At 55.4% G+C, this 16,613-nt stretch overlaps 1 protein-coding gene across 1 annotated transcript; it reads right to left on the reverse strand.

Moving 5' to 3' along the window:
• Positions 1-2,347: 2,347 nt before the first annotated feature.
• On the reverse strand, positions 2,348-14,593 carry CRYGN (crystallin gamma N). Its single transcript, XM_004046513.5, has 4 exons — positions 14,320-14,593; positions 12,415-12,663; positions 10,595-10,740; positions 2,348-4,992 (listed from the first exon to the last, which is right to left on the reverse strand). Exons 1-4 carry the CDS (start codon positions 14,338-14,340, stop codon positions 4,860-4,862), a joined length of 549 nt encoding a protein of 182 aa, XP_004046561.4. The 5' UTR covers positions 14,341-14,593; the 3' UTR covers positions 2,348-4,859.
• Between the last annotated feature and the right edge of the window lie 2,020 nt (positions 14,594-16,613).

The following is a 16,613-nucleotide window of genomic DNA, read 5'->3' on the forward strand; positions in this document are numbered from 1 at the left end:
CTTGAGGTCAGGAGTTCGAGATCAGCCTGGCCAACATGGTGAAACCCCATCTCTACTAAAAATACAAAAATTAGCCACGGTCAGGATACCGCAGCCATTGAACATATGTCACAGGGCAGGCAGTGCCTCTAATTAGGAAAAAACGAACTATGACCTTAAATAGATGAACTATTTAATAGGTTGGTTTTTTAAAATCTATTTTAGTATTTCCAAGTGCAAGTGCCTTTATTGCTCACCAGACAATGAAGCACAGGGTTTAACACAGAAGGAACTACCTGTTTGAGGTTTGGGGGTTTTTGGTTATTATGTTATCAGTTAGGAATGTTTTCAGCTGCAAATAATAGAAAACCTACACGTGGTGAAACAAATAGGGGTTCACTTCTCTTACATAACAAGAAGGGTGGCTGCTGATGCTGATTTAGCAGCTCGGTGAGCTTGGTGCCAGCCTTTCCCTGGTTCTCTTGGCTTTTATCTCGTGATTACAAGAAGGCTGCCTGAGTTCCTGGCGTCACATCTTTATTCAAGGCAGGAAGCCAGGGGAAAGGGGCTTTTTATCCAGAAAGCCAAAGCTTTTTCTGAAGTCCTTCTGTCAGCTTTCATGTCAGTGACCAGAGCTATGTCCCATGGCCTGGGAGGCAGAGAAAAGAGCATTTGGCTTTTCTGGATGCTTTAGTGAAGGCAGGCAAGGGAGGGAGGAGGGCACTGGGATTGGAAGAGCTAATCCACAGCGTAGGCTGTGGCTCCTTAAATCTTCGTTTGTTTACACTATGAGGCAGTGGTGTAGTGTTTTTCAAACTGGAGAATTGTGACCTACTAGGAGGTTGCGAAATCAACTTAGTGGGTCTCTGACCAGCATTCTTTTAAAGTAAAATAAAATAGAAAATATTGATGCTCAACTAAATAGTGAGGATCGGGACTGTTTGTGACACAGCTGTGTTAGTTTTATATCTAATGACCTACATGTGAGTCTCAGTCAAAAAGATTGGGAAGCCGTTGCCACATGGGATGATGTGTAGAGGGGGTTAGGTGTGGGCTGGGGTCAGACGGCCAGGGGCACTTGGCCTTTTTGGCCATTTATGGCACACATTTGGACAAGTTACAATCATCCTTTTAGGTCTATTTCTTCCATTGTAAAAGAGAAAAAATAATATACCCACCTTATTATATGTAAAAAATGGGTTAGCACACAGTTTGTGTCATAGTAATTACCCAAGAAAATGCTGTTGGTATTGGTATCTACTGATAACCAGTCATTGCCAGGTCCCGCTTTCATGACCCAATTAGGTTCACTTAAAAGTAGCAATATACTCATACGTAAACCAGAAATGTTAAAATCTCCTCCCCCACAAAAAGTTGACTTTGGCACAGTGCCGTCCACCGAATCCTGTGGGATGCTATTACGGAAAATCCTAGGAAACCTGTTAATTTCCCCGCAGGAGAGCTAACGTTGAGGGTGCAGCTTGTGAGTCATCGGCATGGGGCCAGCGGACCCGTGGAAGAAACTTCTCTCTGGCCTCGGTCCCAGGAATTGCTGGGCTTCTTCCGGAAAACTAGCTTCCTTTCATCTTTGGGACTGAGCGAATGATGGAGCTGATCCTGTTTCCCTGCTTGCTTTGGCCCAATTAGGAGTTCCTCTCTAGCAGACAGCACAGGACTTGTGCCGGGGAGAATATTATGGATGCCTCGCTTTTTTCTACAACATTTTTCTAAGTCTCCTCTGCCGCAAAGATTTCTTCCCCTGCTTTTTGTATCTGCGTTTTTATCACAATGGGCTCCTCCCCTGGCCTTGGGCCCAGTGCCTCCAAGGGTAAAGCAACACTTGAGCGTCCCCTCTGTGTGTAGAGGTGACACCACCTCGGCCATCACCAGCCCCATGAAGGGACTTCTACCCAGCAGCCCCACTGGGTGGGAGCGCCCATTTCTACTGCCCGCATGTCTGTCTGTGCAGTTTAGGAATGCCAGGGCTGGTGCTTAGGCTGGGCACACTGTGCGGGGGACATGCCGCCCTGCTCCCTGTGCCTGGCACCTAGAAATGAACTCTTTACGGGAATGGAACCCAGGGCACGACCATCTCAGCCCGCGGAACGATCCAGCCCAACTGGTGAGAACTCCCGCTCTCGGTGTTGGGGGCCAGGCAGGGTTCGTGGAGAGGGTCCTTATAACCTGCTCAGCCCCCTAGCCAGAGCAATCCTACACATCGCTGAGCCCTCTTCGGGTTGAGAATGCGCGCCCTCAGCCCAGCCCTACCCTCTGCCCCTGCCCCTGCCCCTACCCAGGGAGGGCAGTCCTGGGGGTCCCAGGGCAGGCATGGACCAGGACTAGGGTTACCAGCACTGACCTGCCCAGTCCATCCCCCAGCCCCAGCAAGGCTGGGTCCAGGGCTGCCACCCCTCCATGCACAGCCCACGCCGGCTGGGCTCCACAGGATCCTTTTAAATCACAATTCCAAAGAGGGCTGTCCACAGGCAAGGAAGCCAGGAGCCTGTTCACACAAATGCTCGCTGTTCAGGGCAGGCTGCCCAAGTCACTCCTTCCTGGTGTCCCCAGACCTGGGCTACTAAGTCCTGGGGGTCCGGAAGGCAGGGTTAGTCCCAGGCAACCACAGGGACGCTCCAGGGATCCCTGCTGAAGGACAAGGACCTTCTCCTCCTCCTCCTCTTCCTCCTCCTGCATCTCAGCCTCCCCAGCAGCCGCAGCCAAGAGCCCTGCCAAGCCGATGGGACCCACGCAATCAATAAGCAGGTGATAGCTTCTTCAGGTAGGGAATGTGGGGCATGGTCGCACAGGAGACCCACAGGGTTCCCTGGGATCCAGCGAGGGCCTTCATTCCCACATTGCCCCCCACAGTCCTGAGCACCTCAGCAACAAGGAGTTAATTTTTTTGATTATGGCAAAATACACATACAATTTATCATCCTAACCATTTGAAGTGTGTGGTTGAGTGGCATTAAGTACACACACATAGTCGTGCGGCCGTCAGCACCATCTGTCTGTCTCCAGAAGTCTGTCATCTTCACAGACTGAAACTCTGGAGCTAAACCTTTAAATCTGTCTCATTCGACAAGTTTTTTGTTAGTTTGTCTTTTTCTTTCTTCTTCTTCTTTTTTTTTTTTTTTGACATCCCTGGGCTCAAACTCATCCAACAGGCTTTGACTGAAGATCTGTTGTGGCTTCCTGGGGGGAACACAGGCAGGACAGCCCTGCTCTTAAGGCACCCAGTGGGGTGAAGAGGCGAGCCAAGAAGCCTCCAGCCAAGAAGGCGGTAGCCTGCCAGGCGCAGGCCACCTCGGGGCACGGGAGGGAGGCCCAGGAAGGGGAAGGGGCCAACAGAGACTTCTTGGACCAGCCCTTGGCTGGTGAGAGGAACTTCTTGGCACGGGGGATGGGGTGGCTGGGGGGATTCAAAGGGAATGTTTTTTCTGTAGTCAGACTGGGCCTGATAAACAGTGCGCAGGGGGCCGGCAGGGCAGGGGGACCTAGGGCTAAGGACATGAGGCGATGGCTCTGTGAAAGTCCCAGCTTTCCAAACCACAGAGGGAGGTAGAAATATGTGAAGCATGTGTGGCTCTTGAGGGCCTCTCACCCTCGGTCCATCGACCCCTGGACGGACTTCAGATAAATTACAAGCTGCCCACAAGCACTTTGGTGGGAATCTTGTTTTTCCTCTTTCAGACAAAAAGCAGATTTGCTGACAGATTAGGGAGCAGGGGGCTGGGGTGAGGGGGAGGTCACCCAGGAGCACAAAGCCCATTTGAGAAGCATTAAATCACCAGTTAATGAGGTGCTGCTAGGCCTTGGTGCTGGGGAGGAGAGGAAGAGTTCAGGGGAAGCCTCTGGAACTCATGGGAAGGGCTGCTAGGCCTGGTTTTTCCCGTGACTCCCAAGGACCTGGACTGAACCGGTGGGGCCTGCAGTTCTCATTTCATTCCCCAGGCATTAATTGCCTATGAGGGGGCGGAATGATTACCACTGCTGTACGTCTGAAGACACTGAGACACACAGCAGTGGCTTCTCCAATGTCACATCCTAGTGAGGGATGGAGTGGGAATCAGGTTGGAATTTGGAGCCAAGTTACCTTCTCTCCTGTGATGCCACTCCCCTGCCTGCTTCCCCACCCCGTCACCTACTGGGTCACCTACTACTAACCAGCCCTCATATGGCACCCGCTCATGGGTCACGCCTTTGACTTTTACAAGGGTATACAGTTGGTACAACAGACATGATTGCGCTCATTTCACAGAACAGGGTCTGAGGCCTGGAGAGGCTTTGGGTTTGCACCAAATTCATGACAAAAATATATCTAAATATGCAAATGTGTGGTGCTCTATACAGGAGTGGTTAGGAACGAAAAGGATCAATCAGCCAGCCAGACCTGGGTTTTAGTCCTGACTGCTGTGTGACCCTGGGCAAGTTGCTTAACCTGTCTGTGGCTGGCTCTCCTCATCTGTACAGTGGTGATAAGCATATCATCATCTTGGCATTATTGTATATGATAAGTAAAATTACACAGATTCCAGCTACTACAGAGCCTGGCATTAAGTCAGTGCTCCATAAATATTCATCAACATCATCACCGTCATCAGCTGTGGGCTAAGAGGTGCGAGATTGTGGAGGCCTGAGGCCAGCAGGGTGCCAAGGCCCAAGGAGGCTGTGGGGTGGAGGGTTGGATGGCTGTTTCAGAAGAGACAGGGCCCTTGCCATGGGTGGGGAGGGCCTCCCGCTGGCAGATATGACACACAGAAGGCTCCACCTCCCTAACAAACTGGCAGAGAAATGAAAACTGAGGGCATGATTTTAAGTAAACACTGTCCTGGCTCAGAAACGGTGCAGGTGCATTTACATGTCAATCGGTTCCAGGCTCAAAAGTTTGCAGTCAGGAAAGGTGGCTGGGTTGTTGCTGGTTTTGTGGTGGCCTCTTCCCGTCCTTGATCTGATTGAAGAGAGCTGCTCAGCTGGAAGTCCTCAGCTCTGAAGCTTCTAGGGCTCCATGCTCTGTGGTTTGCAGGTGAAAGGAGGTGGGGCCAGGGCATTAGGGGTACAGAGCAGGCCTTTTGGGGACCCATCTACCACATGGCAGCAGGGAGCCCCTTCCCCTTTCCTGGGCGGAGTGGACGGTTGCCTAGTGGTTTCATGTCTTCATTTGGCCTCGGCTGTCGTGGGACAGCCTACGGGGGTCCCACAGCAGTCATGGGGCCCCTCCGTCTTTGCCACCCAGCTCTTCATGGGGCATTGTCTTGGGTGAATTGGGTGACCCATTGTGACTCTTTTCCATTGCTCTCTCAGTGACGGATGGGGAGAGGCTGGAGGACACCCAGGAACGGGACAGCCATCCCCTGGCCCACCACACTCTGCGGCAGAATCAGCCCCTGAGATTTTGTTTTTCTCTCGGGAACCCTGTGTTCCCTCCCTGAGCTCCCTGCCGTACATCCATCACCCCCCAGGCCTGTCGGCATGTCTCAGTTCAACTCAGATAGTAACCCAGGGCTCATGGGCTTTCCCTGGGAGTCCTGAGCCAGGCGACCAGCCTAGAGGGGCTGATCCCCAGTCCAAACCCCTCCATCTACTCAGAAAACTGGAGCAAGATGTGTGGTGGGAGGACCCGGGAACTGAGAGGCCAGTCGGGAGCCAGCTGGTCGGGGGGACTCTGGGATCGCAGTCAGGGATTAGAGGCCGGACCAGGAGCCAGAACCACAGCCAGAACGCTGTGGGCACACGGGTGATCCAACCCATGCACCTGCCCCCCACTGATCCCTCATCCAGCCAGGCCTTGGTCCAGGCACAGGCCATGTGGACATCTTTGGGGTCTCCATATCCAGGAGCCCCCATGCTCAGGAATCTCGGGTCCAGGGCCCCTGTGTTCTCCTCAGAAGCCCAGAGCACTCCATCTGTTGCCTCCTTCTGGGGTGGGCTATGGTTTCCTCACAGGCAGGCTCCATTCAGGACTCTGCTGGAGGGCTGCCGGCAGCAGGGAGTTACCTGGGCCACCCCCAGGGACCAGAGTTCCCCCTCGTGGGACCTTTCCTCTCTCCCCAGTGAGTTGGAAGCATAGGCGTGGGTGGGGAGGGAGTGGGGGGATGCTTTTGGGGATGTGGACCTCTTATGCCCAGGAATCCCACTGCCTGGGCCGAGTATCTCCTTCCAGGACAGACTTCTCCCTCCCCTCTGCCCCCCAAGGGTGGGGTGTCCCCTCTAGATTCAAGCCCACCCCAACAGGAGGACCCAGTGTCCTGGAGAGGGCCCAGGAATGGAGGAATTCCATAGGCGAGCGCTTGGTGCTGCACCAGCTGAAGACGCAAGCCAAGGCCGCCGGTTCTGGGTCTGCCAGCCCTACTGCTCCAGGGGCTACAGCTGCAGCAGACACGCCCCATGCCCCTTTCTCCCAGAAAGCCCCTCCATTCCCACAGAGCCCACCTGTTCAAGCTAAACCCCCACCCTGACACTCACCACCACTAATTGTTTTCTCTCTCGTAGGAGAGGGGTCTGCCCTGGGTCGAAACCATCCTTCCAGAGGGGTCTCCCTTAGAAACTCCGAGGCCAAGATTAGCCATGAGGATAAAACCCAGAGATCAGACACAGAGATCCTGGGTCAGGCCTTTGGCCACATGGCCTGGCAGCCTCACCTTGCCGAGTCACAGAGAGGCAGAGCCCCAAGTGAGCCTGGGGAGTCCTGAGCCGGCCTGGGTTCCGGCCCTCCCCCATCCCCATTGCTTCTCACTACCTCTCCCCACCACTCTCCCCTCCCTGGCCCAGGGGGTCCCTGGGAGTCCGGGAAAGCGCCCTGGATCATCCAGCTCCTCCCAGGGCTGGGATGCCCACTGCCGAGAGAGCACTCAGAAGCCGCCCGTTGGCTTTGAGGACTTTTATCGCCCAAGGTCCCGAGGTCTGGGTGGGACTGCAAGGGGTTGCCCCTGTCCCCAGAGCTGCGCCCAGCCATCCCGGTGGGAGGGCTCGGCTGGAAGAAGTTGACCACCTTGTGGAGCGACTGCACTCGTGCGCTGTGGGCCTCCCAGTCCGAGAAGCCGCAGCCTGGCAAACATGGTGAAACCCCGTCTCTACTAAAAATACAAAAATTAGCCGGGCGTGGTGGTGGGCACCTGTAATCCCAGCTACTCGGGAGACTGAGGCAAGATAATTGCTTGAACCAGGGAGGCGGAGGTTGCAGTGAGCCGAGATTGCACCACTGCATTTCAGCCGTCCCTGGCAAGGATGCACTCCCGCCATCACTGCACGCCCCACACACTCCTGTTCCCTGATAAGGACCACCTTGCACAGACAGTACCCCCAGCACCTGGCGGGGGGCCTGGCACAGAGGGCACCGTTCATTCAGTGAATGCCAGCAGGTTCCCGCATGTGTGCCCAACACTGTGTCAGGTACCAGAGGTGCCATGGTCACACGACATGGTTCCTGCCCCCTCCTGCCCTCACGGGGCCTCCCCTGCGGAGGAAATGGGCTGTGCGGGTGCAGTTGCATGGAGGAGCCTGCAGGGCACAGAGGAGGGTTGGGGAGTCCCAAGCAGGGCCCCTTCCTGTCCTCCTCCCCTTCTGCACACCACTGGGGCAGCCACCAACAACCCAGAGAGCAGAAACAGTCAGGACAAGTCTTTATGGAGCCTGGAGGACCTCGGGCTGGTGGGGGCAGGAGAGAACACAGCCCTTCATCACCCAGGAAGCTGTGGGCCCAGCCCAGAAAAGCAGGAAGGTGCGGTGGGGAGGGAACGGGGGACCAGAAGGAAGAGACTAGAGGTCCAGGATAGTGGCCTCTGCCTGGGAAGGGGCATGTGGTCCAAGGAAGACACCTCAGGACAGCTCAGAGCAGGGGCTGGCCCAACCCTGTCCTTCCCTCACCATCTCTGAGACGAGTGAGTCTTGTCATGCCTGGTGCCTGGCACAGTCTGCTGCCTCAAGGGTTGGGGCCAGGAAGGAAGAGAGAGAGGCAGAGGGTGTGAGCCAGCCTGGAGCACCTGCTGGGGGACTCAGGGCAGGCCTGGTCCAGCCTGGACCCCACCCTCATGGCCCCCGTGTCCGTGCCCCTCCACACCTACAGCTTTCCAACCCCACACCTATGCCACAGCTGGGGCCTCAGAGGCACCTCAGAGAGTCAGCTGGTCCTTTCCTACCCTGTGGTGGGCAAGAAATGCCCCAAGCCATGTCCTGGGCCACATGAGGGTTCTCACATGGACGCCCCCAAAAGGAGGGGGCAGGGAACCACCCATCCTGCCGTCTCCTGTCCTGGCTGTGGCTACTGGGAGGAGGCAGAAAGAGGAAAGGGCAGGGGCCTGTCCTGCCCACATCAGCACCGTGCCCTTCCCCAGGTGAGGGTGGGTGGGGGCAGAATGCCAGTGCATTTCCCTCCGAGAGCCCACCAGGACACGGGTCTGAGGGGATGGGTCATGCCTGGGCTGATGTGGGACCCAGAGCAAAGGAGTCTTGGCAGTGGGAGGTGGTGGAGGGGCCCTGCCTTGCCCACTCCCCAGACCCCAGGAAAGGCCTCCTAGCAGTGTCCCCTCCGGATCCAGGGGACCTGGGGGCGTTACCTCCTTGACAAGGGCTTACATTTGTGTAAGAGTAAGAGTCTTAGGCGGCAAAGGCTGAGCTCCTGGGTCCCCCACCTGGGGTCCCGATGGCTGGCTCCTCGCAGGGACAGTGGGGATTGTGTGCCCCTCAGTCAGAGAAATGTTAGCCTCCACCTTCCCCACCTTTGTTCTCAACAAGCCCCTGAGCGTTGGGGGTGGGCCGGGGGGATTGTGTCTAGGGCCTCAGGACATCCTCCATGCAAAGGCATGACTGGGGCCTTACAAGACACAATTAAGCCAGCAAGTTTTCCAGGGCAAATTCTTGTTTTGGAATGCCACCCCTGGGCTCCAGGTGCCACCAATTTAGGGCAAAATGCAATTTCATAAAACGGAATCCTGGAGCCAGCTAGAGTGACAGAAACAGCAGGAAGGGGGCCAACATCAGGCCACTGGGGAAAGGTGGGATGTACACAGTCCCTCCCTATCCCTGGGAACTGGTTCCAGGACCTCCCTTGGATATCAAAATCCGAGGATGCTCAAGTTTCTGATATAAAATGGCACTGTATTTGCATATAACCCATGTGTATCCTCCCATATATAGTAAGTCCTCACTTAACACCGTCAGTAGGTTCTTGGGAACCGTGGCTTTAAGCACATGATATATAACAAAGCCATTTCTCCCCTCATCAATCTTATAATGAATCCACATTGAACAAGACGACATATTCAAGGACCTGCCATACATCGTTTCACTTAAAGTCACAGTTTCCAAGAACTTATCCACAATGTTGAGTGAGGACTTACTGGACTCGAAATCATCTCTAGATTACTTATGATACCTAATCCAACATAAACGCTATGTAAATAGTTGTACAGTATCTTTCAGGGAATAATGTACATATTCAGCATAGACACCATTGTTGGGGGATATTTTCGCTGTGCGGTTGGAGCCCACGGACATGGGGTACCACCTGTGCCCAGCTCTGCCTCGGCTCAGTCTCTGTCTCCCTGCAGTCCCTCTGCCCCCTGCATCCCCTCCGAAGCTCCCTGGCCTTGAACCTCTGTAGTATAGACGGCAAATTGTTCCTCAATTGCTTCGATAGGCGCCAGAACCATGCACAGCCAGCTGGAACCTGTGTGAGGGGCTCTTGGCCTGAGGGGAGGGGACTGAGGCCTGGGAAAGCGGCTAGCTCTGGAACAGGGACAGACACAGGCTTGGCTGCAGTCTCAGCTGTGCCACTCCCACGGGGCGGCCGGGCAGTCAGCCTTCTGAGTCTCAGCTTGCCCTTTGTAGAACGGGGGCGATAATATCTACCTGACCTAGAGGTGTGGGCTGGACAATGAAAATACATGGCCAACTTGAAGGTGCTCAGAGGATAGTTGCAAAAGGGGAGTGTGCGGGAGGGCAGGAGGGGGCACGCAGGCTGCCCTTGGTTGACCAGGAGGAAACCCAAGTGTGGGGCAGACAAACCCATCTGGGCCTGGGCAAAATCCCCCCAGCTACTCTCTGTCCAGTAGTGAGCCACCCCGAAGTCCATCTCCTCCCAGAGGCCAGGGTGGTGGGGGTTTGCAGAGAGGCCTGGTTCAGGGGTCAGCTCTGCTGGGTAGGCGCAGGGCAGGGTGGGCTGGTCCACCCTTCTCAGAGCAAGTGAGCCCACTGTGGCTTTTCCAGCCCATAAGTCCCTGGGGGACCCCTTGGTAAGCAGGTGTCCCCCGGCTCAAGAAAACCAAAGGCGGCCTCTTGTATCAGATCAATCGCAGAGAACCGTGCAACTTTCAAGATACTCTCCTACCTCTGCTCCCGGACTGAGGCCCTAGAGGGAAGGTCTCAGGGTGCCTCTGGGGCCCAGAGTCCCTCTCTGAGGCCCTTCTGGGCCACAGGGGGAGCTCCCCGCTGCTTGACTGGGGCAGGTGAGGCAGCTGAGGAAAGGAGAGGGCCTGTGGGGCCAGGGACACGCTGCCCACTGCTGGAGGTCTCATTCCCACCCCACCCACCACCCCTGTGTGGCGGGCAGCCTCCCACGCCTGGTGCTGAAGGGCCTAGCCGGGCCTCGGGGTGCGGCCACATGGCCTGTACTCACGCTCCGTCCCCGTACACCTTGATGGTGTTCACACAGTTCTTGACCCAGCCCCTGCTCTGGAGGAAGGGGCTGTCCTCCAGGAACTCCAGGCACTGGCCCGTGAAGTTGCAACCCTCGAAGATTTCTAGGCGGAAGTGTTCCCCGTGCTCCAAGACCAAGCAAAAAAGAAGGAAAGAAGGAGGTTGCTGTGAATTCCACTCTCCCAGAAACAGAAGCCCCATGCAGGAAGGAATTAGGAGGTACCCAAGGCACTGGGCACCCCCACCCCACACACTTCAACCCCACACTTCTGTTTGTTCTTCCACGAGATGTGGTTGGAAGAAAGGGTTCTATTACTCTAAAAATGTTCCAAGCCACTGAGCTGGTCCAAGCTCCTCTTTCTACAACTAGAAAATCTGAGGTCCAAAGAGGGCCAAACTGACCAGAGGCCAGCGGTCACACTCAGACCAGGGCTGGGGTCACGGGGCTCCCGCTGGGTGCTCAGCGTGGGGGACTCCGGCCCTGATCACAGCAACACACTCCGGGTTCTGACTTCCCCACCCCTGGGCCGCAGCCCACGGGCAAGCCTTCAAATGATAACATTTTAAAACTGTAATAGAACCTTTTAGTAAAACATAAAGCCAAAAATCTAAAACAAATACCAGATCTCATGTGCTGAAACCCCTGCTGGCCTTGACATCATCGTCCCCTAGGCTCAGCACGTCTCCCTATATGATTCCTGCATTTCCAAAAGACAGAGGAGGGCCAGCCCCTGCCTGGCTCAGAAGCCGGCAGGGCCTGGTCTGCGTCACAGCTGGCCCCAGGATAGCTCTTAGGAGAACAGCAGTTCGCAAGATACCAAGGATATTTTTCATATAAATAGCATTATGCAGGGTCCAGGGCCAACCATTTAAATTTCTTTTTTCCAAATGTACCACAGCCTGGAAGAAATACTAAGGAAGCATTCTTACAATTTGAGATGCCAAAGCCCAGCTGGTTTTGCAACTGATACAGAAAAGAGAGGGGGCACCACACAAAGGCCCCTTTACTGGGGTTCCTCAGATGTTCACCAGAACCGCCCAGCCCAGGCGTCGGGGGAGGGTCCTCAGCAGACATAAGCGAGACGCTCTGTGATGAAAGATGCGCACCCCCAGGCTCAGGAGTCCGCCACTCCCCACCTGAAGCTCCAGAGCTCATAGCAGGTCAGTGAGTACCCATGACCTGGGGGAACGGCCTTGCTTAAATCCCACCCTAGGAGCAGCTGGACCGAAACAGTCTTTCGCCACCAGGGAGCCATGCCCCTCGTCTGCCCTCCCTGCACACACCTCTTGGGCGGCAGCTACCTGTGTAATTCCAAGGGACCTGCCCCCCAGTTTTCCCCTGACAGGCAGGTGATTCTTCAGCTTCCTCCATCAGCCATTCCAAGACCGGAGCATGGAAGGCTCCAGAATGTGCCACAAGACCACCTGTACTAGTGGCCACACTAGGCCCAAATCAGCCTCCCATTGGCGGAGTGTCCCCTATCTGGCTGGAAATCTAAATTTGGATGATTTCAACAGCATTTTAAATGGAAAATGCAGCTAGATTTTTGGCTCCGAAACTTAAAGTGGTTTATTGATACCTGTATGAAAACTCAGGGCCACTCCCACTCAGTTCTCAGCAACTTGGCCCCCCACCTACTCACCTCATGCCAGCAGGTGGCTCTGGGTATAGCTCCCTCAGTCTTACAGACTTTAAAGCCAGGAGGCCCACGCTCCCCGATTCCTTGCCACTGTCTGCCAGGGCTGACCCTCGATCCCTCCATCAGGAAGACTCAGCCTTCGGTGGACGGGCCCACTCACCATTCCTACAGGCCGACAGGAGCCCATGTGGTCACTGTGGCTGCTCCAGCGGAAGAAGTCGGGGTAGTCGTCGTGCTCCAAGATGAACTGCTGGCCCCGGAAGTCGGGGTGATCGAAGCAGACCCAGGCTCCGCTCTCCACGCGGATGGAGTTCACTCGGTTCATAAAGCCCCGGTCCTGGAAGTTGTCACAGTCCCCGAAGACCTCCAGCTTCCGCCCTGTGAAGTGCTTGCCTTCATAGAGAGTGATCTAGAAAGGGCAGGTTACAGAGCTCAGGGTCAGGGGCTTCTCTCCGTCAGCATTGGAGGCTGGCGTCTGGGTCCCAACACCCTGGATGGAACCCCTACTCCCAGGCCCCCAAAAGCCCAGACCTGCTGCACACAGTAGGTGCCCAACACTATTTGCCAATTGGGCAAAAGAATGAACAGCTGGCAGGCTGATGCCATACACAGCTCCTGTTCCTCCCCACCCTTAGGAGCTCACAGTGGGGCAGACAAATTTCAGCAGCGATTTGGGGACAGGGGTTTCCCCTTTGTCTAGGTGCCCATTTCAAAATGGGCTGTTTTCAACTTCCACTGCATTTTTAACTCATTTTTTAATTCTTAAAACATAAAACCGATAATAACATTAAAGGAGGTGTTTTCAAAAGAAGAAACTTCACCCACAACCCTCTCATGGCAACCCAACATATATTTTGCAGAAATTCGGGTTCCTGGGATTGGGCCTCCTTCATTGGAGAGGCTGAATCGGCCGAAGCCGCGTCAGGGCCTGGCTCGGGATTAACGTTCGCAAAAGAGGGCTTATAAGTGCCACCCTGTCTCTCTGTGTTTTGTAGGTCACTCCTTTGGGTAGCAGGCATGTATCAGATCTGGAGCTCCATCACCCTGGTGGGAGTTCAGACATCGTGTCTTATAGCTACGTGGCACTCACAGGTTGTCCTTGTCCCGAAACAAAACAAAGTGAAGCAATAACAACCCGCCAGACTCATTTCCCGCTGTGGAACCTAAAATCTCAACCATTCAGTAACTCTTTGGGTTTCAAGAACTGTGGCCCTAGAAGGGTCCTGCCAGAGTGCAGTGATGTTCCCCATCACTATGGTCGTTTGTGCCTCACCAGTGTCTCCAGTTCGCTCAAAAGAACACGAGAATTGCCCTTCCAGGCCCCTTGGAGTCAGGCGTGGCCACATGCGTTCACCAGAAAGGAGGCAGACACCCTGGCGTTCTGCACCCCAGAGTTACTGGGGCCCTTTGTTACTGAAGCATCACCTGGCCCATGCAGACTGATACAGCAACACAGTCACCCCCAGACACTCTGGAATGTGGCCTTGGAGACCAAAGGCTTCATGGGAGTGGCTAGGCTAGGGGCACTGGAGAGGGCGAGGGAGAGCCAGGTCTCCCGTCCTTCCTGCACCAGGCACGGCTGGTAAAGGGCCCGCCCCTGAGACCTTCAGGGAGGTCTGGGCACCAAAGGGATTCGGGGCTCCCTCAAATCTCAACATTTTTCAGAGAACCAGCCCTAAGTGTCCCTGAAGAGACCCTGGGAAGGAAAAGCCATAGAGGCCAGCCTTGGGCAAAGAAGCCGCAGCAGTGGGGCGGAGGGCTGTGGGACAAGCCAAGCCTCCCCCACCCCAAGGAAGCCCCAGGGAGTCTGACCACCCTCCCCGCTCCTGACTGCGGGGCGAGGGGTTGGAATCCCAGAAGGAAGGAGTGGAGATGGAGACCTTCCTATCCATCCACACCAGAGAGGCCCCAGGCCAGTAGCGAGGCCACCCCGTTTTATTAAGAAATTAAACCAGCTTCCCTTGGATTTGTCACCATCAACAGTGTGCACCCTCCTGCATCCCCTAGCACAGGGGGCGAAGGCGGAGCCCCACCCGGTTTCCTTGGGGTTGAGGGACGCACTCACCTTCCCCGAGCGCTGCGCCATGGTGCGCCCCGCCCCTTCCGCGGGTCCCCGTTTATACCGGGCAGCGCCCTGCTGGCTCAGCGCCGCCCCGGACAAAAGATTTGCTGGGCCGGCCCCGGAGCGTTAGGGCTGTCGGGCGTGCTAAGCCCGAGGGGCCACCAGGCGGTTGGGACCCGCCGCGGCCACCCTGTGCCACCGCGAGTGCAGCCCGCCCTGCCCGGGGTCTCCCTGTGCTCTCCGCGTTTAGCTCCCGGGCCTCCTTCCTCCCTGACCCCTCCCGCCCAGCCCGCGGCTGCCCCTGCCCTGCCCCGGAGTGGTGGGGGGAGGAGGGGAGGTGTCTCTCTAGCCCTCCAACCTTTCTTCCCCTGCGCTGCTCCTCAGCCCTCAGGCCCATCTCCCTCCCTCCCAAGGCCTGTTCCGAGCTCCCCAGCCCACTCCCCTTTCTCACCTGGCTGCAGGTAGTCTCGCCTTGGTGCCAACTTGTTTGTCTCCACGAGGATGCAACCCAAGCTTCCCCGGACAGACAGACAGCCCTTGACCGCCCCTCCCCTGGCTGCTCTGGTCTGAGCTCCCAGGTCCCCACCTTAGACCTCCGGCTCCAACTCACCCAGCCCCTGATGCACCCCCCCACACCCCACAAAACGCCAGGCCAGGTCAGGCCTCCCTCCTCCCGCTCTCTTCCTGCCTGCTTCCCTCCCTGGCACTCTCCCTCCCTGGGTCCCTCTCTCCTTGAAGATCCTGCCTAGGGTGCCCAGGTGACTCGCGCTGCCCTGAGCTGGGGGCACAGTGCTCTGCCCCTTGCCTCTCTGCTGCACCAACTAAGCCACCCTGGACGCCCAGGATCAGTTTACAGCACAAAGCAGCTCCACCGCGGAGGGAGAGTTCCCCAGGGCCCAGAACGAGCACTTGGCAGACAGCAGAGGCTCAGAGATTGTGGAGTGAGCAGAGCGAACATGGAGCCCACAGGATGTGCAGCCCCCACACGGCTGGGGAGATGAGCTGGGAACACAGGACTCATGACTCAGATGGCTGGGGTGGTGGGGGACAGGCTCTGAGATCAAAGGAGAGGGGGGCAGGTGCTCCACAGGGGCTTCTGCTGGAGGGGAGGGAGGAGCTTTGGGGAGGAGTTTGGGCTGCTCTTCCTTCAAACAGTATATTTTTATGACCATTTCACAGATGAGACACTGAGGCCCAGGAAGAGGAGGTTATGTGATTCTTGGGGCAGAGGGGTGACCTTGCCTCTGCTGTGGGAGGTTTTCAAAGGTAGACAGGGTACAAACCAGAACCTCCATGTCACCCTTGAACCCAGGGACGGTCCTCCCCAGGGACGCCGCCCAGCTGCCTCCACTGGCGCCCTTACTTGCCAAGCCACACATTCCAGTGTTTCTCTCTGGACCTGGGCCCTGGTGGGGACATAAAATTAAAAACAAAATCTCCGGCCAACCCAGAAAACTTCTCCATGAAGGTAGAAGGAAAAAAAAAACAATTTTATTATTGAATAAACTTTAAACTGGAACGTGATCTGCATCACGATCTCTCCCCTAAGAGATCGCAAAGATGGAGAGAGATCTCACTCTTCTGTAGCCAAGCAGACACAACCCACTGCATTCATGTTTTCAGGATAAAATTGCTGATTTTCTTGTATCTCTATGACTGGAGGTGGGTTTTGCAATTTGGAGTCAGGTGACAGCTGAAGTCAGGCTTCTCAGGAAACGGGGAGGGTGGGGGCACTTACTCCTTGATGTCAAGACTCAAAGAGATGGTCCTGGCTCCCAGAGGAAACATGACTGAGTTGTTAGACTGGCAAGAGGCTTGTTTAGCCATTAAAAAGATTTACACACATTTGAAAATGACAGAGAAGGAAATTCTGCAAGAAAAGGGAGGAAAGGGAAGCCTCTTCCCTTATTTTCAACAGGGAAAAATAAGCCTTAAAAAAAGGTTTTATTTTTTAGAGCAGCATTAGGTTCAAGCTGAATTCAGCAAAAGGTACAGCAATTTCCCGTATACCCCCTGCCCCTACACACACACACACACACACACACACACACACACACACACACACACACACACACACACACACACACACAGAGCCTCCTCCACTATCAGCGCCCGCATTAGAGTGGTACATTTGTCACAACCGATGAACCTATGTTATACATCGGGACACAGGATGAGAAGTTGAGAGAATGCGGCGTAGACTTTGTTAAAATAACACATTTCTAAAGCCTCCCCACATAATGTGGTTGATTTTTCACAGCTTACTACTCTTTGTCCAGTTGAGTATGTAAGTGTTT

The sequence above is a fragment of the Gorilla gorilla genome, chromosome 6 (genome assembly GCF_029281585.2).
Source record: "Gorilla gorilla gorilla isolate KB3781 chromosome 6, NHGRI_mGorGor1-v2.1_pri, whole genome shotgun sequence".
Classification (NCBI taxonomy): domain Eukaryota; kingdom Metazoa; phylum Chordata; class Mammalia; order Primates; family Hominidae; genus Gorilla; species Gorilla gorilla.

Bases quoted from the DNA above. Each gene is read 5' to 3' on its own strand.
- CRYGN (XM_004046513.5), bottom strand. From the start codon at position 14,340: ATGGCGCAGCGCTCGGGGAAG. The intron at 12,664-14,319 runs GTGAGTGCGTCC...TGCCCTTTCTAG, and splicing joins TGGCGCAGCGCTCGGGGAAG to ATCACTCTCTATGAAGGCAA. The intron at 10,741-12,414 runs GTGAGTGGGCCC...TTGGTCTTGGAG, and splicing joins CCTGTCGGCCTGTAGGAATG to CACGGGGAACACTTCCGCCT.